The sequence below is a fragment of the Pelodiscus sinensis genome, chromosome 22 (assembly GCF_049634645.1).
Source record: "Pelodiscus sinensis isolate JC-2024 chromosome 22, ASM4963464v1, whole genome shotgun sequence".
Lineage (NCBI taxonomy): Eukaryota > Metazoa > Chordata > Testudines > Trionychidae > Pelodiscus > Pelodiscus sinensis.
The window spans coordinates 22101316-22127499 of NC_134732.1; the positions used below are offsets into that span (position 1 = coordinate 22101316).

General features: G+C 38.2%; 1 protein-coding gene across 2 annotated transcripts in view; it reads right to left on the minus strand.

Moving 5' to 3' along the window:
* Nucleotides 1–4449: 4449 nt before the first annotated feature.
* The window catches only part of CAMSAP1 (calmodulin regulated spectrin associated protein 1), a 52089-nt gene continuing 30354 nt past the window's right edge, over nucleotides 4450–26184 (minus strand). The window contains exons 6-18 of one of the 2 annotated variants that reach the window (XM_075905521.1): nucleotides 25798–25939; nucleotides 22988–23127; nucleotides 22807–22903; nucleotides 20608–20752; nucleotides 17541–17632; nucleotides 15691–15775; nucleotides 12845–15281; nucleotides 11349–11485; nucleotides 11040–11248; nucleotides 10854–10956; nucleotides 10403–10518; nucleotides 9243–9361; nucleotides 4450–6582 (exon numbers count right to left, since the gene is read on the minus strand). In XM_075905521.1, the coding sequence (XP_075761636.1) occupies nucleotides 6280–6582; nucleotides 9243–9361; nucleotides 10403–10518; nucleotides 10854–10956; nucleotides 11040–11248; nucleotides 11349–11485; nucleotides 12845–15281; nucleotides 15691–15775; nucleotides 17541–17632; nucleotides 20608–20752; nucleotides 22807–22903; nucleotides 22988–23127; nucleotides 25798–25939 (4125 nt within the window). In that variant the 3' untranslated portion in view covers nucleotides 4450–6279. Of the gene's footprint in view, nucleotides 6583–9242; nucleotides 9362–10402; nucleotides 10519–10853; nucleotides 10957–11039; nucleotides 11249–11348; nucleotides 11486–12844; nucleotides 15282–15690; nucleotides 15776–17540; nucleotides 17633–20574; nucleotides 20753–22806; nucleotides 22904–22987; nucleotides 23128–25797; nucleotides 25940–26184 lie in introns of both variants that reach the window. The other variant, XM_075905520.1, reaches the window with a different exon arrangement.

Sequence of the window (26184 nt, forward strand, 5' to 3'; positions counted from 1 at the left end):
TCCGAGGTGCCTAGAAATAAGGCTGTTGATTGCAGAGTCTTGGTGTCAGAAGCCAAGCTGCCTCCCCCCCCCACGCTGGGGGACATCTTGGGAGGGGGAGAGTACGTCTGTGTGCGCCGTGAGGCGAGGTAAGATCGAGTGTAGTATCCAGACTCGGTTCCTGTTTGCAGATCGCCTGATTAAGCAACCGCCCTGGGATGGAATGTTCTGCTCCGTGGGACCCGATCGGATCCAGCCCTTTTTAGGGCTTCTGACAACAAGACTCTGCAATCAACAGTTTGCGGCGAGAAAAGCCCCGTTTGTATGTAGTGATCCAACGTAAGTCGGATCTACGTAAGTCGGGGACTGCCTGTATTATAACAAAGAATAATAGGGCACAAGCCAATCTTTTAAAAAAATCATTCATAGGTCACCTTAACATTCGTTTTATACATCTGATGACAAAGTCATAATGTTAGTAGGGAAAACATTTCAGCTTTTTTAAAAAATTTGTATCCCTCCTTTTCAGTCTTGTAATTTACCTATTCATTGTTGTCTTAGCCATACAATGCCAAAATTAGTTGCAGGTACGGGACATTCACACTGCAATTTCTCTCTTTCATCTTCAACCAGACCATGAACCATATTTGTGTTTCATAAGACTGCTCAAGTATGCATTAAAAACTATTTTAAATTGTTGGAGGTGGCTGAACTGAAGGGCTGGCTGTCAAATCGGGTAGAAGTCTGAGATGCACATATGTGCTTGGTCCTATGGCAAGGAAGTACCATGGATGCTATATTCTCAGGGTAGTAGCTGGGATGAAGGAAGGTTCATTTTTTTTGCGTTAAACAGCTTTTGGGTACTGGCCATAGACGATTATAGTTTCAAAATGGCTGCTTAGATCGAGAGGCAAAGATGGGATTTTGAAGATGAAAAGCATTGCAAATGGAGAAGGAATAGATCATTTAAATCCCAGGAAGTTGTTCAGCGCATTCTTGGATTACTATATTTTCAGGATCATCATCCCTGGATAGCAGGGTGGGGAACCTAAGGCCAGCGGGCCAGATGCGACCCCTGGCTTGCCTGAATCTGGCCCCCAAGACTCAGAGCTCCCAGTCCAGTATTGGGCAGGCCGTGCTTGCACTCCATACCCCTGATGCTTCCCTGCAGGGTTGGAGCACACAAAAATCTACTAGCCTGGGTCTCACTAGGCTCTGGTGTATGAGGGGGAATGTGGGGAGTGTCTTTCTCCTTCTCAGCTGGGGGCCGCATCAGTGACGATTTGGGGTTTTTTGCTTCTCACATCTGTGTAGCCCCCAACTAATTTTTCTGTGGGTCAGCGGCCCCTGACCCAAAAAAGGTTCCCCACCCTTGTTGTATGGTGAAAGCTCACAATGTATTTATGGACCACACACCCTGGGTTACATGATGTCAACGTTTTAAAAATAAAGGGTACATGCTGGAAGATCAGGTTATCGCGCTGATGTCTAGTAGACTACATTCCATGTTAAATTTCTCAAAATTATATGCCAATATTTTCATTGATCATTATTCTGCAGAAAACCCTTATGGTCCTGGAAATGGGGTCAGTCCAACAAACGTGACAGTATATGTAAATGCACAATGTTAAAGTTTGAAAAATAAATCATGGCATGAAAAGACTTTAAAGATGTACATTCCTCTTGTTTACAAAACTTCAAGACTATATATATGTATGTATTGTCAAAGGATTATAATCCTGTACTGCATTATATTAGCCAAAAATACAAGTGGACTGTACTTTTAAATTATTTCATAGTACCTACTCTCCTCTTCACCCAACCCAGACCCAATACAAATTGGCAAGTGTGGCTTTGAAATTGGCAAGTGTGGCTATTAAACTGGAAGTTGGAGATCCAATTAGAAGCTATTTAAAATTGTTTTAGGGCGAAGATTGAAGCATAAATCGTTTATAAATAGGTGGCCACTTTTTTCATTTCAGTAATGCTTCTTTCTGTGATTTATTAGAGTGTAGTACATATTTTTAGTGAGTCATTTAAGGTATTTTAAGGGTCCATACTTTTACCAGCACATTTTAACAAAAATAGTAAGATGTAAAGATTAAGTCTTCAGGATGTTCTGCAACTCTATGATGCAGCAAAGCCAACAAACAAAAAGAAGACGACAGGCTAGAGCACTGCATCTCTAATCTTTCCTGCCTCAGTGCAAATATGAAAAATTAGGAGAGGTGCAACCTAAAAATAGGCACTAAATGTTGTTCTATTTAGGTGTCAGTATTTTTGAAAATTTGGTGAAAAACAGAGTCAGTTTTTCAGGACAATTATTGCATACTTTACCAGCCACTGGAGGAAAAATACCTAAACTGAACACACCACAACTAGGTCTTAAAGCTCTAAAAGGATGTCCAAGGCTTTTCTTTTTAGCAGGGGTGAATTCTACTTCGTTACATTGGTAAGAATAGCTTTATTGACTTTAGTTGCCATTGGTGTAACAGCAGAATATAGCCACAAGTACAGAAGAGCTAGTCATTGGACATAGCAATTGAATGGTAGGACTTACAAAGATGCACAGGGTAAGGGCAAATCTTGACCCTGCAAAGTCCATGACAAAACTTCAAATGAACTGCACAAGCCAGGTGATGATTTGGTGGGTAGGTGGGTCAATGGAAGACTTTAGTACAATTTTTTACAAGCTGCTCGATAGGAATGGCATATACAAAAAATTGGGATTTTAATCATTCATTTTTATCTAACAGAGTCATGGAAAAAGTCAGTCAAGTGTATGTTCCCAGACAAAAGACTGTTGAAAATAGAGTTGGAGAGTAAAATTAAATAATTTAAGGTGTTGCACACATTCTAAGGCTATTGTAATTAAACACAAAATGTTAGAAACCTAGGAAATTCTGGATTAAAGAAATCCATACCTCTGAAGTACAGAAACATAGCCAGGGCATACAAGCATCCTCTACTGTAACTGTGTGGCACCATGCAAAAGCCACATGATTTGGGGCAGGGAGGTTGTTTTGATTTTTAAAATTTAAAAAACAAAAAAACGTGATTTTCTTTGCGCACACACACACGACATTCATGTTCCCTTGTACATTTCTCACCAGGCTTTTCTTACCTCCTATGCCTCTGCACATGTCCCTTAAATTCCTACCTGCATCCCTTATAGTGCCCGAAAAACACGCAAACTAGTTTTTCCTTCCTTCCTGCTCAATCTCTATTGAGTGGATCTGATGCAATAGAAAAGCCTTGGAAAATATTCAGGATTAATTTTTTTTCATAATGGAAAGCTTGACAGAGGCGGACAACATTTCTGAGAGGTTCATGAAGAACACTCATTTAAAAAGGGCCACCTTTTCCTGTTAATAGCACTGAAGTTACATGCCACTTTTAGTTAAAATAAAACTTCTCCAAAATGGTGATTGCCTTTCATTATTCCCAATGGAAAGCAAAGCCAAACTGCCCTGAGTGAAAATGGTGGCCATATAAACTGCCATGAAGCAACATGGAATATTAGGAGAATCAGGTGAATGAAGGCAGTGATGGTCTTTACTACTGGCAAGGAAATCTCAGTCTCAGTGAGAATAATAGGAGATTACAGCCATTCTGAAGAAGGGCGGTTCTTAATGGAATTTTCTGAGGATGATTCTTTTATCTCTGCTGAAGAAGGAAGTTTGAGGTATGACCAAGAGGGAAAATTTCCATTAATCCTAAAAAGAATTTCTTCAAACAGCAGCAATTTGCATTATTCTGTTAAGATTATGAGGAACAAAAAAGGTGTGACATTGGATGCTAAATTTCTGAAAGAACCCAGTTATACATTAATTTCAACCCCTAAATTAATTAAAGGATTTACTGTACAGTCTCAGAAAATTCATTCTATGTCCAAATTATCAAGGTTGTGGTTTGGGTGGGAGGGAGGATATGCTTTGCTTTTCATACAAAATAGAGGGTGAATCTATCCTTACCTAAGGAGCTATTGCTGGCACCTCAAAATAAAATTCACAGATTAACACCGATGCCCAGTTGAAAAAAAATGTTAGTGCTTTTGAAATTCTATATGTGATCTAAAACAATGACTTAGGGAAGGACCAAGGTCCAAATAACAGGAGACAAGACTCAGGGGACCTGGGGTTTCATTTTTAGCTCTATCGCTGACTCGCTGTATAACTTTGGAATCCATGCCTCAGTTCTTCTGTATGTAAACTGGTGAAAAGATACTTAAACTAATTTACAACATGCTTTGAAGGAAACACTTTGCTGGTAGCCCCTAATATGATTACGGTCAAATGTTGAAGCTTAGAAAAAAGTTCAAGAGGATGATACTCTGCCAATAACTATAGCAACTTTTGCGTTATTAGAATCTTCATCTATTTGTAAACATAGAATAGCACATCTTTAAAGCTTATGATTAGTTCTTTGACAGGACGTTGCAACAAAAGGGTACACATGAAATAAAGGAAATCAGTTAATGATTTTTATTAAATTTCAGTGCTTCATAAAATAAATATGGTATATAATATCAAACAGTGAGAAATAAAGCACAAGCATGAAAAGCATGGTAACAGAAAAGTTACATGCATAATGGTATTTAATACTTAGCACTTTAGAAATCATAAAGCCTTTAGTTATTTACACTCAACCAGCTATCTAACAAAATTTACAACATTGCAGCAGCCTATTTTAAAAGTATTGGGGGTGGGAAGAGGGAGGGAAAATTGAGAAGACTGCAATGGAAGACCTTCACTTTGCTCTAACTAGCATATCACGTACCCTATTTTCCCCCTTATGTACATGACTCAGTTTGTCACTCCCATTATTTGTAAGGTTTATTTAATAATTACAATGTATTTTAGAGCTTCATTTTTATATCTAGAATTGGAATCGTGCCCTCTGCATTACAAGATATATTCAAGTAACACCTCAAATAAAAGTAAACATGTGCAAAGTTACAAACCTATAAAATCCTCAGGTAGTAGTGTCAAAATAAGACGTAATAGGAACATGCTAATGGATAAGTTATGTTGTAGCTACAGCACTCTGGTTACTTTAAAGTATGGGCATTAAACGGAAATGAGAGCCTCAACAAATAAAACTGCAGATATACCCCATTGCCCACCAAACACAAAATTGATCTGCTGAACACCAGACAGATTTTTAAGGTCATAACTCAAGATTTAATATTTCAACATGAAAAGAAATCAAAGCCATTTGACGCATTTGGGCTTTTGAAACAAATGCAAAATTTCTGTTCAAAAATTGCTTTTAAATGAGAAAACAAACCAATTTAATATATATTAATATATCACCCCAAATAAAAAAAAATTGTACACACTCTTCATTGTAGAGCATGCTGCTCATTCAGAATAAAGACAGGGCAAAGAAAGTAGAATTACATTTCATGACATAATAAAAACATTAAAATTTGTGATCTTTAAGTGCACCATCATACAGAAGTAACGTGCTCTGTGGAAATGTTCTACATCTACCAGAATCTGTTTGTATGAAAGCAAACAAATCTTTAGGACACTACCTGAAACTGAAATAATGATAACTGTGCTCCATTCAGCTTGCCTCAAGTTTCAATCAGGCATATTCCAGCTAGTAGCACCGGTATACCTCCTCATGATTGTGTTCCAGAAATATTCCATCTTTAAATTTGCAAACATTTTTTTAAAAAGACAGACTTTGCAATCTTTCAGTGCTTATAGTGAACGGATACTGTACGTAAACTTTGTTCTGAGCAGCATGGGCTGGGGCTTTCAGAAATCTGAGCACTGAACTTGTCAGCTGCAGATACAGTACAACAATCTGATATACAGTTCCTCAAAAAAATTCTCAACGGTTGCTCTTCCCTAAAGAACATGTTTCAAAAATCTCATCACCCAAAATCTGTTCTTAATTCTCCTATTGAAGTTCAGAGCTTGCCAACTTTAAGAATGATGGGAAAAAGAGGAAATGAGGTGGAGAGAAAAACTAAATTATTCCCAATCTGTACCGACAAAGAGCTTCAAGTAAAAGGAAATCCACTGATTAAAGATCTTGCTACATGCAGTCTCTCATTTGAAAGCCTCAGTAGTTAGCATTGGGCATAACAGCAGATTTATCATTCATAAAAAACACTGGCGTTGTTCCTTCATTCTTGTATACTTGCATCCATGGTTTTTGTTTAGAAGCCTCTTAAAAAAATGTTTATGATTCTGCAGATTTCATACCCAACTGGAGGAAAATGGTAAACATTTCTTCTTTCAATGTAATCCCAATTCAGCAATCTTGTCCCCCAAAAATTCAATGTCATTTACGAGTCTGAGTCTTCTTTGGCACTGCAGGTCGCTTGGCTTGCCACAAATAGTTATGAATAGTAAGAGCATCCACGCTCACAGACATGGTTTTAGCTGGAATTAAGTTAAACTGTTTTCTGTCTGAGCTGTATTTATAAAGCTTGTCAATCATTTTCTTGTTGATGCTCTTTGGCCCTGTTCCAGTCAGCTTGTAGATTTCTTCCGTGTCAGGGTAGTAGCAGTAAAGTGCTCTAAACTGGCAGCCAGCATCACGGAACAAAATAATGTAGTGGTTGGCATCACACTTCTCTAGTTCCTACATTTTAAAAAAGGAAAAATGCTTAGATTGTTCATAATGAAGACTATAAACAATACTGGATACTCACTAAATTAAAAGAGGGAGAAGATTAAAGAATTTTTCAAAATTTAAACATTTAAAATAGCGTATTCTGTCATCTTTCACTATGCCCTCAGATGTTGGGATTTCCAGATATAACCCTAGCAGAGAACACAGAAGATGCTATGTAACAATGTAATTTAATATTGGAGAGGACTCTCCAAGCTGAAAATAACGTGATGTAAAAACTTCATCAGATTGGGGACAGAATGACACTTTCTTGTCAACAATTTTCACTACAATTCTATTTTAATTTTAACTTGATATTAAACTTAGAATATATGTCTGAAAAAAAGCTTATACAGAAATGGGGACAAAATGGAAAAAGCAGTGCCAACCAATACACAAACAGCAATCTGATTAACTGAATTTCTTCTATATTTGTCATTAAGTAGCATAGAAACAGACATGCTCTTACTATATGAGCACTTTCTAGTGACTAATCCATAGGCGGAGGACTATGCTTTTACCTAGGAGAATGCCACTGCCAGTTTAATATAGAAAGAACATAAAAAGTGGTTTTTTTAAATTAAAAAACCCCTAAGGCTCACATCTAGACAAATTCAGTCCATCACAAGATCCACAAGAGGGGAAAACCCATTTAAACGAAGCAATTACAGATTACCGTTGTGAACACTGGTGTTTAAATACTTGAGTACACCTTGCAGAAGTTAATTATGACTATGTACAAATTACTGAGAGAAAAGGGATACTATTTTCCTTATCTGCACTGCTAGTAAAAATAAAAATTGTATTGTAGTATGTTTAGCTATACTGGTTACTTCAAAGAGATGGATAAACAACTCCTGTGAAAGCAGTATCTGCCCAAGAAAGTGAAAGTACTAACCAAAACAGAAACACTGAAGAAATTCAAGATCTCAAAATACTGTCCGAATTATTTTACTGTTCAGAGACTTGGAGGAAGAGAAATACCGGTAAGTCAGAAGACACTTATTTGTTTCCTATTCTTCCACTGTCTCCATTATAATATCTTGCTTTGCAATTAAATATCACAGGAAGAATTTCACAGTAGAAGTTTGCATACATTTTTCTTTTGAATTAATGTGCGGAGTTTTGTTTTACCCCTTTTCATTTATCTAGCTCTACTTTGGGGGTGAGGGCTTATTGAATTCAGACTTTAAGGTCATGATCATGTATCAAGTCTGATCTGCATACTGTAAGTGACAAACTCATCCGCCCACTCCTACACCAGACCGACAACTCCTGGCTGAGTTACTGAAATCCTCAAATCATGATTTAAAGACTTCCAAGTTAGAGAATCCACCATTTATACTAGTTTAAACCCGGTGCCTCATGCTGCAGAGGATGGTGACAAACCCCAAGTTCTCTGCCAATCTGACTGGGGAAGTGGCGGGATTATTCCTGCCAAACCCATAGTATGTTGATGAGTTAAACCCTGAGCATGTGGGCAAGACCCATTAGCCAGACACAATACAATTCTCATAAATACACATCACATCATGACGTCTTTGGGCATTTATATTTACTTGCTTCACACAAAAGTTTATTTTTAATTTTTGCAAGCTATTCGTTGTAATGGGCAAGACAGCGTACCTATGTCTGAAACAAAAATGAGTTTAGTCGAGAAATCTCAGAACTTGCAAATCTCTTTCTGATGCAAGTGAACCAAGCTCATAACAGTATTTTAGAACACTTTCACAACCTGGGGAAGCGCCTTTTTTCTTAGTGATTAAAAGAAATTGCCTCATAATTTCTAATCATTATCCTTTTGCCTCATTTTTCAAGTTTACCTAGTTTAAGTTTTTCTTTAACACATCATTGTCGTATTTAAACACTGAAATTCATTTTCCCTTAGGTAAAAACTACCATTGCCTAACTTTGCATCATTGACCACCTCCAAGAAAAGGAATGTGTTTTACACACAACGCACCAAATGAAATTAATGGGTAGCAGGTTTAAAACTAATAAAAGAAAGTTCTTCTTCACACAGCGTGTAGTCAACCTGTGGAACTCCTTGCCAGAGGAGGCTGTGAAGGCTAGGACTATAATAGAGTTTAAAGAGAAGCTAGATAATTTCATGGAGGGTAGGTCTATAAAAGGCTATTAGCCAGGAGATAAAATGGTGTCCTTGGCCTCTGTTTGTCAGAGGCTGGAGAGGGATGGCAGGAGACAAATCACTTGATCATTGTCTTCGGTCCACGCTCTCTGGGGCACCTGGTGCTGGCCACTGTCGGTAGACAGGATACTGGGCTAGATGGACCTTTGGTCTGACCCAGTACGGCCATTCTTATGTTCTTATGTGTTGCCAAAGGAAGCATCCACATTTTCACAAATAAAACTGAACTTTCCTAACAGTTTAAATAGCATGTAGAAAATTCTTCCAAATGAAGATTTGGGGGGGGGGGGGGGGGAGGAAATAAGGAGGAGGAAGCGAGACAATCTCAATCTGCTAACGAAAACATGCTGGACTTCATAGGCATGTTATGAGAAAAGCATTCAAGATAACATACTATTCATGGAATTAGGCAATATGCATTACAGATGAGTTTACTGCAGGTGCATTCATAGCACTGCAGTTTTAATAAATATCTACTTGCCTCTAATATTGAATTCTTATGTGGTTCGTTCACTTTTCCAGCAAGACAGCAATGAGATATAGCATTGTGAATAATTGGTTTGTTAGATTTGCTGCTGGGTTCTTTAAATAATTTTGGACCTAAAAAAGGTAAGAAACAAATTATTTACTAAATATCATAACTAGGTAAATGTAATAATAGTTCTTAATCTTATTTCTATTAAACATATTTGTAAAGATAAAAGCTGTAGTTTCAAACGGATAGAAACATACACGTTCAGGATGCAAAAATGTCAATTTATTAAGGAAGCAGGAATTTAAAAATATCAAGGGTATAACAGCAGTGTTATACTGGAATAACTGACGTTATCCCGAAATAATAAAGAGCATGTCTACACTACAAGCCTTTATTTTGAAATAACGGTGAGCTGGATGACTTCTTACTCCGACTCCTGTAACCCTCGTTTTACGAGGAATAAGGGAAGTCAAAGGAAGAGTGTTCTTCCTTCGACTTCCTGCTGTGTAGACAGCACCAAAAGCTGAATTAGGGTATCTTAAGTCAAAATAGTTTATGTAGACATATCCAAAGTGAAAAGTGACTTTAAATAAAAGCACAGTTTATTCTGCACATAATAAGAGGCTCAACATGCATGGATTCTCTTTCCAGTGCATAAACCCAGAGGGACTCCTCATTTTTACATATGCACATGAATCTGTGTAGTAGAAGCTGGCAGAGTTCTAATGGGAATTTTAGGATCCTGGGATATCCTCTCTTTCTAAGAAACCATTTTCTACTTTAAAATCCTTTCCATTCCCTCAGCAATCAGAGAACTAACATTCTGGCTCAGCAGCTAACAATTATGATGCTCACAAGTAGCCACCAATACTATAAGCATTGTATTTATGGAACAAATGAGCAAAAAGTTTCTCGCAAACTTACACCATGCTGACTTTACCCACCTATATGCTTAAAATGAAACATCTGAAGTATTTTCTGTATTTAATATTCACTATTTAAATTAGATCACTGGCATTTTTTAAACATTCAAGCATTCTGACACACCAGAGCTTCCAGAAATAAGAACTCATCACAGCACAATGCACTCTTAACATTTGTTATTTGACTGGCATTATTTAGTATTTCAGAGTTAGAAATGATTAACCTAAAATGGAAGCATTTACCTGTGTACTCTGCCACTGAAGCAATTGAAGATGCTGTTGAAGCATTTTCCCAGTCTCTCTCTGTGTTTCTGCTAGGATTCCTGCTCAATATTGGTAAGAATTCCATTGACTCTACTCTGTTGGAATAAAGCAGGGATCCCCAATATGAGGATTTTTTTTTTTTGGTTAAATAAGTTTAACATTCACCATGCTTTTAACTATAAGTAATTCTCCTCCTATATAATTGGTCCTTCCAAAAGAAGGCGAGTTTCTATCATCCCTACTTAAACTTTTAATACAAGGTAATCTGTACTATTAACAATTTAGATGCAAGTAAAACTGATGAAGAACACCGGCCATATGCCATTTTATGCCTCAACTTTATAGACTAAATTAAAAAGTATTCATTACATCGTTAATATTTAATCCAAGTCCTAGCTCATAAATAAGATTTATTTTTAATTGTCTTTACCGTTGGGAAGGAGTGCCACCAGAGTGTATGCTTTCAGGTTCAGTGGTTGCTGCTGAGGCCAAAGACAGGCTGGAACCAGACTGAGCACTACTTAAATTATCAGCTATAGGGGGAGAAAAAGAATACATGAAATCTGATTTTGCTAAAAACTGATTGCAGACTCAAGTTGGAATGAAAAACACTTACGTGTAGAAGAACACTTTGTTCCTGAATCGCTGTATGACTCTTCTCGGTGGACAGACTTTGGCCTAGGTTTCTTGGGTTTTGATTTGGGTTTTCCTAGTCCTTGCTCTTCCAAAATTTGCTGCTGTTTTTTCCTCAAGTATTCTTGTTTGATGAGTTCTCTTCGGGCCTTCTCTTCCTCTTTTCGTATTCGGTCCTCTTCAGCTTTGCGACTGAAAAGCAAACAGTTTTCAGACTCTAGTAACCATTTTTTCAAGGAAAAGGGTAGGTTGTAAAATTATTCCTTTCTAAAGTACAGCGTGTTAGTTTTACCGGGCTTCGTCTCTCTTTTGTTCAACTTCTGCCTCAAGCTGCTGTTTTCGGATCCGAGCCTCTTCAGCTTTCCGCTGTTGTTTCAAAAGGAATGCTGCACGCTTTTTTGCTAGTTCATCTTCTGCTTTATGTTCATCCTGCAGAATTGAAATTCCATATAAGATATAGCACTTCAGAAATAGGAGAGGGGAACTGAAAGTAAACATCAACAAATCCTTGAGGTCACAAATTAAAACTTTTAAAAGCTCGTTTCTATCAGTACTTCAAATAAATGTATAAGCCACATTCCAATACCTTCTTTACTGGTGTAAAATAGTTTCCAAATATCTTGGAGTCTACATTTTTCCAGGCTTCACAATGTAAGTTATGAGGCTGTGCACTACATAAATAGTTTTCAGTGTCTTTGCTCAGTAAGAAAATCTTGTGAAAAACAGACATCTAGTGTTCATGGAGAGCCAGAGGAGGTGGGAAATCAGCCTCGTAGTCCAATGAAGTTTCATTATCAAATATACGTAATGCAGGAAATATATAAAACTGCAAAGTACACTGTGAAGTGTCTCACATTGTCCAGGATCTCCTGTATCAGTAAATCGTATTTATGAGTCAATTCTTACCAAACTGTACTATACCTAAAGCAAAGTGGGTTGTGCTCATGATATCATCTACATGTTTTGTTAGTCTCTAAGTTGCTGCAAGGCTGTTGCTGCAAAAGCTTCTTTCAAACTAATTTAATCAGCAGGTTTAAAACAATCAAAAGGAAGTTTTTCTTCACTCAGCGCACAATCTGTGGAACTCTTTGCCAGAGGATGTGGTGAAGACCAGGACTTTAAAAGGGTTCAAAAAAGAGCTAGATAGATTCATGGAGATTAGGTGCATCAATGGCTATTAGCCAGCATGGGTAGAAATAGTGTCCCTAGTCCCTGTTTGTCCGGAAATGGATGACTGGAGAGGGATCACGTGAGGATTACCTGTTGTGATACCTCCCTCTGGGGTATCTGGTATTGGCCAAGGTCAGCAGACAGGATACTGGGCAAGATGGACCTTTGGTCTGACGCATTAAGGCAGTTTTAATGTGCTAACTACAGTTTAAAATGTATTGTGAAATGGGCCATGCTTGTGACACTCACTATAAAAGATACTATACAGAAAAGCAAGCCCACAAAATAACTTAGCAGCTTCTTTAAATTTTAGCATATTACATTTGAAAAATATTTAGTGCTTCTGTAAATATCGCAATAGTATAATTCAGCTCTAATAACTTGCACATCTGCATTTCAGAGCTAGTGATGAATCAAAGAAGAACATTAGTTTTAATATCTTTGGAGCAAGTACCATCTTTTTGTTATGTTTGTATGGTGGTTTGCACAATGGGCCCCTGGTCAGGACTGTAGCTCCGACGTAGTACCACAACACAAACAATCACAGCTGCCTAGAAAACTAATTCCCTTCAGCAGAGGATTTCCATATATATGAAACTGAAAATGTCCTGTGCTTACCTTGAAGAAAAACCCTACCCCAGACTTCTGATCCCCTTCATTAATTAGGTCTGTAGAGCTGTCCTGGCTTTCAATTTCTCCTTCTTCATCTGGGGCTTTTAAGTCGGACAGGTCAACTTCTATGAGATTAACCTTGTTTTTCAGTGGTTCATCCACTGGAACATTTTCTTTTCCTGAGCCATCTGAAGAGTTTAGCCCTTCTTCTTTTAAGCTGCTATTCATATCTTTGCTCATTTCAGAGATAATATTTGCATCTTTGGAAGTGGAAAGAACAAATGCCCGTTGATTACTCTCATCGTGGCGTCTATAGCTATCAAAGAAAAACTTATCTTGAGAGCCGCTTCCATGATCTGGACTATTTTCAAAACTAGCTTCTGTTGGTGTCCTACATGGATTATTAGCTGGAAATGGTCTTAAATGTGGTAAGGTTTCTACACTTTGTGTTGGGGTTTTAATACGTGTTGAGTTTTGATGTCTGTCTTTAGCAACTCTCAGTTCAGCTGGTCTTCCAGAGCGAGGACCCCGCCCTTGACCAAGTCTAGGTGGTTTACGAAGACTGCTCATTCCAGTTGGAGAGAGGGGCTCAACAAAATGAATGGATGGTTTTACCTTTTGGTCCTGTGAGTTATTTCTTATACTTGGTGATGGTACCGTTGGAGATTTCATAAGAAGTTCTTGCTGGTGAGAAATCTTTAATATAGCCTGCTGAAGTGTACTGATTGTTTCATTTAGTTTTTCAATGGAAAGATCACATTCATTAATATCCACCACCTCAGCACCATTATCTTCTAGAAGGGCAGCAGAAATAATCTTGCTTTTTTCTATTTCATGCATAGCAGCACATTCTTTTGGTTTGTGTAGCTCAACAAGAGCTAGGTTTTCTTGCATTTTCATTTTTGATACTTCTTGTGAATCATAAAACATTTCCTCCCTCTCTTCCTCTTTTACAAGAAATTCCTCAGATTTTGAGCTTAAAGAAACGTCATCTAAATCTTCACCACTATTCCTAGAGTATTCTTTTGCAAAGTGTTCTGGTTTAAGTGGCTGTGGAACATCAACAGCTTTCCCCTTTTTAACAACATGCAAGAAAGCTGCCTTTCCAAGCTTTAGCCGCTGTCTAGCGGAGAGGGCCTCCATTTTTTTCTTTTGTGCCTCTATTGCTCTTCGCTTCTCCTCCAACTGCATGTGGAGCTGTACCAGTTCAGAAGCCAAGAGAGTGACATTATCTTTATTTTGTCTGGTGGGGCTTTGCTCTCGCTTTTGTTTCCATGTTGTTAATGGGGCAGGGCAGCTCTCTGACCCATCAGGTGTGGTCTTTTGGGAACTACTTGTACTGGACTTTGTTTCATAGCTATTAAGTCTCTGGAGCTTCCTTTCTGCAAAATTAGTCATTCTGACACTCCCACTAGTCATGGACACACTGCTAACTTGAGAAATTGTACTCAAGCACGGACTTGAACGTCCACTGGCATCATCTTTATCTTCATGTTCCTTTACCTTCATATCCTCTTGTAACTTCGCTGATTCCTCCTCACCTATGTATTTAGAGACTACTGGACGATCATCTACCACCACCAAATCTTGTTCAGCCACATCGGTGTCCAGATCTGAATCAGAATCTTGTCTCACCACTGTCCATGTTGGACTGGGTATATGAGAATTAGTACTTTTCACATAGCTGACACTGACTTTCCTTGTTACATCTTCAACTTTGGCAGTATGAAGAAAGAATCCACCAGTGGACTGCTCCTGAGATGAAGGCTCTAAACTGCTACTAGCTGATGGTCTAGGAGCTTCAAATCCTGCCTCAGACAATGTCACTGAATCTGCAGTACAGGGATCCGCAACTGCAGTGAAATCAGAACTAGAAATCGGGGTAAAAGTCCTATTGATATCATGATCAGCATGACTGCTATTTGCTTTTTTACGGACCATAGGGAGGTGGCCTTCATTTAGCCTTTTTGTTATGAAGCCCCTTTGTTTCCCCTCGCCACATTCATCCTCTTTATTGGTTATTTGTTTTTCCTTTGCTGGTTTTAGGACTGCGGGCATTAAAGGTTCTAAGTAAAAACTATCTGCTTTGCTTTCTATGGCCTCACTTTGTGGTTTTGAAGACCATGCAGCTGCAACTAGGCTAGGTGCCCTGGATGACACACTCTGCAGTTCAAGGTCATCGTGGTCTGGTATTTCATCAGATCTGATTATTGCAATAAGTTCTTCATCTTCATCCTCAATTTCAACATTGTTCAGCAAGGTTTTCCCATTTGTTTTCATTGATGAAGGATGAGACGGGTGTTTTGGAGTCAGAGTGACAATATTCGAAGCTAGGCTGTCTTTGCTGATCGATCTAGCCAGGCTAATGCTATCACCAGATCCGGGGTCCACATCACTACTTGTGGCATGATGAAGAGCAAATGGTGTTGGCTGAGACAGAGGCCTAGAAGAGACAGAGCCATTAAAAAGAGTAAAAAATTTGCAATGATAAAACATATGAAGTCAAAATGTGTTTTGAGAGAAATGGCCTGTATCAGGTGTGACAGGTGATACCAGGTAGCAATTTGAGATGCCCTGACCTTGAGAGGGTGAGCAGTGTTTGGCAAATTCTTTAAAAAAAAATAAAAAAAAAGTCACAGCCCTTTAAGGCATCTCCAATTGTCACCCAGAGATTGAGGGATCACTTCTAAACATATAGGCCAGTGTATTTACATGAAGTTAAACTGCTACGCATGCCTGGCTCTAAACCATTCGGACACCGCACCACTCCAGTCTACCTGGCATATAATCTAACCACCCTATCTCCCTGCCTTCTGAACAAAGGAAGTTCTTACAGCAAACAGAGCAGTTACCTGGGTTTTTTCTCTGGCCATGCAAGAACCGAACCTCGTGGCTGCCCATCAACTCGTGTCAAAGAATTAGAGCGATGTCGATGACCTAAAATATTTTTAATTAGGTTTAAAATATTTTACATGTTTATTGAAAGTTTTGGACATAGTGTTTTATATTATCATTTAAAAACATTAAATACAACAAACTACATCACCAACAGATGGCAACAAAGAACAGGTTAACTTTAGCATATTAAAGCAGGAAAAATGAAATAAAGGAAATTCAATATTTAAAATATATGAAGAGTCAAATCTAACCTGCAATAAATGTGTATTTTAGGACTGTAGACAATATAAATGTACAAAGAAATCCTTGATATCTGAGATTATAAAAAGTCATCTCGCAATTGTTTTAATTATCAATGCTAAACTTGAATATGATCCTTCCATAAAGCCAGTTTTTAAATAATTCTCAATATACATTCAGACATACAAAACACACTGGAACTTTGAGTAAATTTGTTTTTACTGATTGCCATTTTATTTCCTAACCCTTTCGTAAAAGTTCACCAAACCTCAGAAAAACTGCTGCTTTTTTGCCTCAAAATTGTTTGTTTTCATTTCTTGTATATGAAGGACCACATTCATATTTGAAACAAATGATTTTGATAATACTTTGCACTCTTAAAATATATTTCCTGAAGTGATCTTAAAAATCCCTTTAAGGCCAAAAAATTTATATTGTCAATATTAAATTCTGAAGCAATATATAACCTTACCACAAAGTGACTGCATACTGGCTGTTTCTGAATTCAATTTTAGATAATTCACTTATGATCCATATACAGCAACAAAGGAAACTCATCTCCCCAGTTTTCCCTAGAATTTGCTTATAAGAGGGTACAGAACATCTCCACTGTAAGTCGCACCAGTATACATCCGTTCCACACTAAAGTCATTGACACTTGTAGGAATTGATGCGTTTAAGTCCTCCCATTCCCCGCTCTTAGGCTGAGCAAAAAACCCCACCCAATTTGCGCAAATGGAAGTCAGCCACAGGGAAAAAATTCCCTGTTTTAAGTTGTTGCACTCTCAGTCCACGTTTTTCGGAACATATCTTGGACATACAGTAATGATGGCCTGCAGTTTTAATCATTAAACTTCCTCTGATTTAGAATGTTAAAAGTTAAATCCACAGGCAAAATGGAGATTTCTAGATTACCTAAATAACTGATGATATATCTGAGACCTCATTCAGAACGTAATAAAGCTTACAGTGACATCATATTTGTAAATATACTTGCAGATTTACCTGACACTGCCAGGTCTATAAGTCACATATACAGGTTGAAGCCCTCTAGTCCAGCACTCTATGGTCCAGCAATATCCGTGGTCCAGCATGATTTTAGTTATCTGGATGTCCACTTATGGGTGTGGCCAAGTTTCCCACAGTCCCATAAAGCATTTACAGCCACCAGACCTGGCTCTCAGTGTTTTGTGCTTCTATTTAGCTCTAATTGACCCCTGAATGTCCTCTAAGAGCCCAGTAAGCGATGGAAGTGTTAGTAACGCTGCTAGACAATATTGACATCCCACATTTTGGCAAATTCTCTGGTTCAGCACTGGACAAGTCCTGAGGGTGCCAGACTAGAACGGTTCAACCTGTAGTAGATGAGTTCATTTATCCGTATTTAAGGTGAATACCACAGTACACAAAGGACTTTATCAACTTTAAAAATATAAATGTTCATAAAAAGGTTTAACTTAGATTTTCTACATCACAAAAAATAATTTTCAGATTGTCCCATGGAAAGAATCAGGGTAGAAAGCTCATTATATGCAGTCATACAAATTTGGGATGAAAGACTTACTGGAACAATCCTCCTCTTGCAATGATTTCTGTTGCTTCTGTCTCAGAGGCAATAATGGATGGGATGGGCTAAAGGCAGGGCTTCCTTTGCCACTAAGAAAACAAAACAAAACTTAATCACTATGATGAGTAAAACTTCTAGAAAGGTAGAAGGAAAGTGACATACTAGGGAAGTTATCTGATAGCAGAAAACCCCACCACTCTTGCCAAAGAAAAATGTATCACTAAATAAAAAGCATTTATTTACGAAAATTATGATGAAAATTTTAAGCCAAATATGGAAAATTAAATTCAAGATTTCAGATACTGTATTATGGATTTCAGTCTACTATTGAAAATCAAATTTATATTTTAATCATTCACATGCAGAGATCTTAATATGTAACTTATTTAACAGTACACTGTAGACAAATACACACAAATAATAGAAAAAGAGGATAGAGCGAAGATCGAGTAATTTAATATTCTTAACATACCTCTTCAAATGTAAACCAGAGTTAAGATTTTAGTTTAATTTTATGATTAAATCAGAAAGAGAACAGATTACCAGAAATGAATCTCAGAGTTTTAACCCAGACAGATTTTACATCTCCACAATAGCTTGATAAAACTGCACCAAGTATCTGCAATATGTTCTGTGCCAAACTCTTAACACATTGACATGAATATGTGAAAATAATATATATGCTGTCATGAGAACTACAGGGTTACAAGGCAAAAAAAAAATGCCATGCTATAGCTGATTTTTGTAGTTACATCAAAAGACCAAATGAACTAACAGAATAGCTCATGAAGTACTACCAGCTCAATTTCTAAATGGATAGTTTTCATAATGTTTAGTGGGTTTAAAGTTAATTTACAACTCAGGGGAAAACTTGCTTGTCATTGTGAACAGTTCAATTATTGCCTTTGCTTTACAATGGGGATGGGCAATAATTTTTAATGGGGGAGCCACTCCAAGATTTTGACTAGTGGTCAAGGGCCACACTTCTATGCAGGCGGTTCAGGGCCTGGTATGGAGGTTGGGTGTAGAAGGGAGCTTGGGGTAGGGAACTGGGGTGCAGAAGGGAGTGTGGGGTCTGAGATGGAGTTTGGGTAAAGGAGGGGTTTGCGAGCTGGGAAGGAGTTGTGACTGGGTGAAGAGGATACAGAGGTTTTGGGTGATGACTTGGAGCAGGAGGAGTGGGGTACAGGGTCAGGGGGTAGGGGTGCAGGAGAGGATTCTGACCTTGGGGTGGGGTGCAGGGTCTCGGAGGGAGTTGTGACCTGGGAGAAGGGGGCAAAGGGTGCATACGGTCTGAGTGGTGGCCTTGGGCAGGTAGAGGGGAGACAAGGGCTGAGGTGCTAGAGGCAGGCTCTGGCTGGGATGCACTTACCTAAGTGGCTCCCAGTCAGGAGCCCTGCAGAAACCTGAGGCAGAATGTTTGCTGCAGTCTGAGGCTGCTGCCCCTATCACCCAGGAACATTTCTCAGTTCCTACTGGCCAGAAACTAGACATTTTGCTGGGAGGGGGCAGCGTTTGAAGCCTTCCTCCTCTCTCCTCTGCCATCCAGAGCAGAGAGCAGCCAACTATTTAAAGCGTGAGCTGCTCTGCCTAAGGGTTTGGGCAAGGCAGCTGCGGGCTGGATCTGGCCTGCTGGCAGCCTCTTGCCCACCCCTGCTTTACATGCAGCAGTTGTGAAAAATGTTTAAAATGTTAGGCTGCATAGGGATTACAAGGGAAAGTAATACTGAAAATAACATACCACTGGTATGTCCTCACCTTTCAGATTCCCTTAAAAGAGAGACAGGAGTAATAAATAAGGTTCAGAGACAATAAAGTTTATTAGAAGCAGGAAAAGAAAGTGTCGATATGAAGGGACATTGGAAAAACTGGGACTAGTTAGTGGGAAACAAACAAGTGAGGACAATGTATACGTTAAAGAGAAGATAGGGTCACTTAGTTTATTCATTGCCTTTCATAATATATGAAAACAGAGATGCTGACAAATGGGAAAGGCTATAACTTTAAAATTGAAAAGGAAACACTTATGCAGCAGTTAATCTGCTGGATTCATTGCCACAATATATCTTTGACACCAAAAACGTAATAGAATTCATAAAAGGATTGGACATTTATACAAATATGCCATGACTGCAATAGACAGGATTAAAAAAAAACCCATGAAGACATATAAACACCCTTACTTCAGGGCACAAGCCAACTTCTGAAGAGGTTAGGAAGGAGAGTCCCACAGGGACTTGCATCTTTTTCTCTGGCAGCTTGTATGGCCATTGATTCATTTGTACATTATGGTACTTCTCAAGGTCTGATGCAGTAAGCAATTTGTACACCCTATTTGTATCCTGAACAATCGTGAACAGATATTAGTATATGACTTTGCCTGGACTAACAGCTACCATTCCTAGGCTTCAGCTTAGATAACTGCCTTCTCAAGTCTTTTCTCCTTCATTCTGAATAATGCTACTACTTCACATAAAAGAGGTCCACCAGAAGCAATCACTTGAATAGCACGGTATGCTGTCATTTTTAGGGGAAAAACCTTCTCCACAAGAGAGTTACCAATGACCATTAGAATACTTCCAGTTCTTATCAGCATGGAAAGCAAGAGTCAGAACTGAGATCCAAACTCATCTGTTTTCCCTCCAAACATTTCTCTTGCTTACTGTTCTCTTTTTCTTCTTCTGTCCATACAGTGGACCAGTTTCAGTTTGGATTTTTATTTTGTTTTCTATTTGGTCATTTATAGGAAATTACCATTCCAGAATAGTTTTCATTTTTAAAATTCTGCTTAACAATTAGCTGAGCTTCTAATAGAATGATATTGCTGTCACAATTTTCACTCAAGCTATGAAGAGCACATATCACTGCTATATTTCATTAAACTTGAGAATTATGCACATTTTGGAAATTAGGTTCAAAGACCTTAAATGAATAACAAAATGAGATAATTTTGCAGGAATAGAAATTCCTAGATTACCCAGATGGAAATAGAAGCAAGATGGTGAATATAGAGACAGAAAGACAGACTTACAGATAGTCAGATTCTTCAGGGTGCAGGTAATACCTGTTGCAAGCTTCTTGGGGTAGTTGAATTGAAGGCTGCAGGTCTGCTGGACTTGTACTAGCTGGACTAGCCATGAAACTTCGTTTAGTTGCATTGGAAATAGGAACAGGTGGACGACTGCTCTTCTGCTGCAGCACTGTTTTAGCTGCATATATTTTTGTAAATGTTAGCATTACTTTAAATTACAATAACAATACTAGAAAGCAGTACACAAACATCTAGTAGCCTCACTGCAGAAGCTCAGAATTTAAACATCAACAAGTTATGAGACTCAGAAGCAGCATTTTATAACAATGTGCTTCTAGAGCACTCCAGGTAATGATCCAAAAAATAAAAAAAACAAAGATGGAGCCCTATTTCCTGAGCCCTACCTCGTTGCTGGATGCGGATGTTACACATTAAATGAATCTCACAAACTTTCTACATTTGTTTTAAAACAGAACTTCTGAGAACAAGGTTTTGTGCTAAAAGCTGCATTACAAAAGAACTGTAGTGGCTTTCAACAAACATGTGATCCAAGTCAGCACTGTATCATGGCATGGATAGGAACATGACTGACAATTTTAAATTAAATACATTCAATTTACATAGTACATTTCATCCCAAAAGATCTAAAAATGCTTTAAAACTTTAAAAATCCAAATACTAGGGGTTTCAAACTCACATGGAAGAGAGGGTCAAATTCCACACTTTAATTACAATTCATGGGCTGTTACATACACCATACAATGCACAGCAAAATGCTCTCTCAAAGGGAGAATATGGCTTTTACGTAGTAAAATAATTTCAGTTATTTGTTTAGATCCTCTTGCCAGATTGACTCATTCAGAAAGTACACTCTTCTTTTCAGGCCTAACGTTATTCCTACTTTTGTTTCTTTAGGCTCTTTTGTATTTCTTTGCCCCTGCCCTGTCTTTGAGTCTCCTCTGTTCTCTTCTCTGCATTTCCTTCCCTGCAGCAACTCCCAGTTCCCAGTCCCCAGAACTGCAATTCCATCTCTCCTTCCCCAGTGCTTCTGCTGAAGTTACCAGCAATGACATGGGTATGCTGGTAATTAAATATCAGCAGTGAGCTGTATAGATGACACTTCAACCAGATTACTAGAGGATGGGGAATTCAATTCTGAGACACTGTTTCAGGCTGCCTTCAGTTCACCATGACTACTTCAGTTACATTCTGTTCATATCTGGAAGACACTGAAGCCACAAGTACCAAGAATTAATGTATTTGTTTTAAAATGAAAGCTGAGGTTCTGCAGAATGTCTTGTGGACTGGATCTTGCCTGTGGGTCATGTGTTTGAGATTTCTTGTATACATCAATAATTCCACCTCAATGAAATGTAGCCATTTCCAAGAATAAGAGTAGTATTTATTCAAGAGTACACATGAACAATGCACAACAAATAAAACAGATGTAAATACTGTACCCAACAAACTGCAAGGGGAATGAAAGTACAGTCCCTATCATTGAGAGCTATACTACATAGCAGTGGATTATGATGCAAATAATACACCCGGTATGGAAGGCAAAAGTGGGTTACATTAAAGTTTTCTGTTAGAACCCAACTTAAAAAAAAGCCACAATTGCTATTGCAGTACTTTAAAATAGTTTAACAATTTCAAGTATTTTGAATTACTACATGTGTTTTTTTAAAAGGCTGTATCACCTGAAAATTCAAGCAAGATTTTACCAGGTGTTTTAATGGAAAAAGATTCCAATGGTGAAAAAATGACAGCAAGTAGGGATGTAAATGGCTAACTAGTAAGTTTTAGCCTTAATGGGTGAGGCATACTGGTTTGGGTTAATCAGCAGGGACTGGAGCTGCTCCCCACCCACCCTGGGCAGGGGCTGATCCAGCCCTGCAAGGCCCTCTGAAGACAGGAGCTACTCCAGCCAGCTGGTCAGAGCAGCCCCTATCTGTGGCAGGCCCAGCATGTCCCCCCTGCAGCAGGTTACATACTAAAACATAATAGCAGATGATACTAGTATGTATCATTCAATTCACAACTGGGTCTTGAAGCAATTTTTTTCTGAAAATTTAAACCTTTTAAAGGAACTTCAAAGACCAAAATCTTTTGGTGGAAATCAAACAATGAGGAGACTAAAGCAGTAAAAACAAACAATGTCATTACTTTATAATTTGTTTAAACAAATAAAAATACAGACTTAATATTTACCAAAAAGTCAAAATATCTCACCATCTTTTATTTCTTGAATGTCCCTGGGCTGTACAAAGTCTGGCTTGACATTCTCAAACCACCAGAATAGTTCCGCAATGAAAACCATAACATTAGGCTTTAAAAAATAAAAATAAAAAAGTTTAGCTTAATGACTTACACATTTCTTATCAAATTGTAGGTATTCCATTATATACCTTACCTTTAGAACTAAGGGAGCATACAACATATCCTCCAATGTAAGGTAAAAGCATTTGTTTAGATACTCATTTGAGAATTCTCTCAGAAGTTGAATATTATAGAGACTGTCTGCAATTGAGGTTACCTCCTTCAAACAGATATCTGGTGGGGAAAGAAAAAAAGTCAAGTATTATTGAAACTATCTGGTAAACTGAATACGGGTTCACTGTAAACAATACATGTAGAAAAAATGAAGCCCTAGCTTCACCACAGGGATACAGGAGACTCCAATTCAGAAGACTGCTTGAACCCATTGACAGGATACCAACGGACCAATAGTGACATTTATCTACTGAGTAGATGGATTTTAATCACCCTTGTAGCAGAGCTATGACAGTTACAATCATCTCTGGAGGCAGATTTAACAAGAAGAAAATAGTTTCCAGAATGAAAAGTTGAGGAATCCTTAGTGGCACATCTGAACTGGTCCTAAATTGAAATCAACCAACATAATGAAGAAGTCAGACATACTTGGAAGGATGAAAGTATTGCACAGGCATAAGAAATGGTTTTATTTAATTTGGAACACCCATCCCAACAAGGGCTTCAAAACATCCGTGATAGGTATGGTAGTATAACATTAGCAGAACAAACAACCATGCCAACTGAATAAAAAGAAGTTCTGAAGCAGCAAACTTCATTGCAAATTAAAAAATTGCTTTCATTAGAAAGCTATATAATCCTTGATATTGTATTAAAGCTATAGAACGTTTAACACTAAATATTCTTGAGTGTCAGACTTTATCAATTGTTATTTATGTAACTGTATGCTCGACAATTACCAAACAAAATATAGGCTGAACCTCTGTGGTCAGATCACAGATGTTGCAGGACTAGAGAGAGCCCCAGCAGCAGAAGTTGCTGGCAGCTTGGAGCACAGCCCTCCAGTGGGGCCAGCAAGGCAATAGAGCCTGTGGGACACCAAAGCCCCCAACGGGCAGGGCAGGGAAGCTGTGGGATAGTGGGGTGGGCAGAACTCACGGGGCAGTAGAGCCAGCAGCTGGTGGGACACAGGAATTCCCACAAGGCCAGTGGAGCTACCAAAACTGCAGCGGGATGGCAGAGCTGCCACGAGGCCATCACGAGCTCCAGCAGAATGGTGGGGTTGCCGTAAGGCTGCTGCAGCATGTGAGCCCGGGATCTCCAGCGTGGCTGCTACAGCTTGTGGGGACAGGAAGTTGGTAAGGGGAGCCCAGGTGGCTGGGGAAAGGAGGCCAGTGGGGACGATGGCACCCTTCATCCTAGACCTTGTCTGGGACCAGTCAGGTCTCCAGGGTGCTAGACCAACCAGTAGCTACTATCACTTCATCTTTATTTTATTTCTTCTTTCCAAATCCTATTCAGAGTTTAAAGAAATGGAACACATTCTACTCTCTGGCTTTTAAATCTTGTTTTAAAATACTTGATATTCATATAGTATTATCTATTGAGATTTTACTCTTTACTTTGAACTAATAAAAAAAACCACACCCCCTATGGGATTCTCCAATGCCTTGCACTTTGTAAAATAATTTAGGATTGTAGAAAGAGTGCAAAATGCTTCCAAATCAAAATATTTTATTTAAAATGGCTGTAGCATTTTAAATCTTTCTGCACATATGTAAATAATGCCACAAGTTGGAAACAGAGAAAATGTAATAAAGGTGTTAACTTAGAAATATGTACATTTCAACGAAGAAAATAAATCAAACAAGAAAACAATACCCACCCCCCCCCCCAAAAAAAATCTCATGATAGGTATGCAAGAAGGTTATGATTTGTATATTCTGAAACATTTTTAAAAGTTTATATTTCCACGTATACAAATTAAAAATTATGAAATGATGCATGAATAGCAAAAATATTAGACAGTTGTACACTTATTCCTTTTCCTGAAGCTAAGTTTGAAATCAAATTACTAAAATAATTCCTAAACAAAAACATTGTCAGATGTTCCTAGATTTATAGAGCCTTGCACAGATACAAAATTGGTATCTGTAAAAATGATACAGAGATCCACATCCACAGATGCAGATACTAGTGGATGCAAAGTGGATATCCGCAAATTTGCACGGGTTTAGATCAAAATTTGTATCTGCATCCATAAAAATGAGCCACGAATATTAGCATCCACAGATGTAGATATCTGGAGATTTGCAGCGCTCTACACATCTTTACTTTGTTTTACAAATGTAAAGATATACTGCTGAATTTATTAGATATGGAACTACAGTAGTAATATTCTTCAGAATGTCTTTGGATGCTAAGTCATGAATGAAAAGGACGTTTTATGAAAAAATTGTTTGACTTGAAGTTAATTTTAGATAACAGAGTTTGTTATATTTTGCTTATACGATAATATGTAGGTTGAACCTCTCTAGTCTGAGAACAGCTGTGATCTGGCATGATTTTAGTTAGCCAGCTGTCCACTTATGGGTGTGGCCATGTTTCCCATGGTCCCATGAAGTTTGTTTACAGCCACCAGTTCTGGTTCTCGGTGTTTTGTGTTGTTGTTTAGCTCTAATTGACCCCTAAATGTCTTCTAAGAGCCCAGTAAGCAGGGGAAGTATTGGTAATGCTGCTAGACAACATTAACCGCCCGTGGTTTAACAAATTCTCTGGCTTGGAACTGGTCAGCTCCCGAGGGTGCCAGACTAGAGAGGTTCAACCTGTATTAACAAAGTCTATAACAGCACAAAAAGGTGACCCACTGTACATATCAATAATATATTTTTATATTGGACCATGTTTCTAGCTGAATGTTTTAAATTAAAGTAAGTTTTCCTCACATACCATCTAGCTTCATTTGTTCTGGGCAATAATAGTGTATCACAGCTAGAAGAGCAGCACCATCGCTGCCATCCTTCATCAGGTCTTCAAGTAATGGGAAATAAGGTAACTGCCTGCTTGAAAGATGGTCTCGTCGATAACGCACCTAAATGAAAAACAGATAGTCACATTTTGCTAATAATTATTGAAATGAATAATTATTGAAATACCTTATGAGGCATCTTTAGTTTTAATGTATCTATCTACTGTGATAATTTAGATTAACAACTTTCATTGATGGAAAAGGCTAAATTTGAATACTATTATACTTACTTTTCCCATAATATTTGGAAGCACTCCCCAACACCAAACCTAAACTATACATTTTTAGAACCTAAAAAACAAATTAAG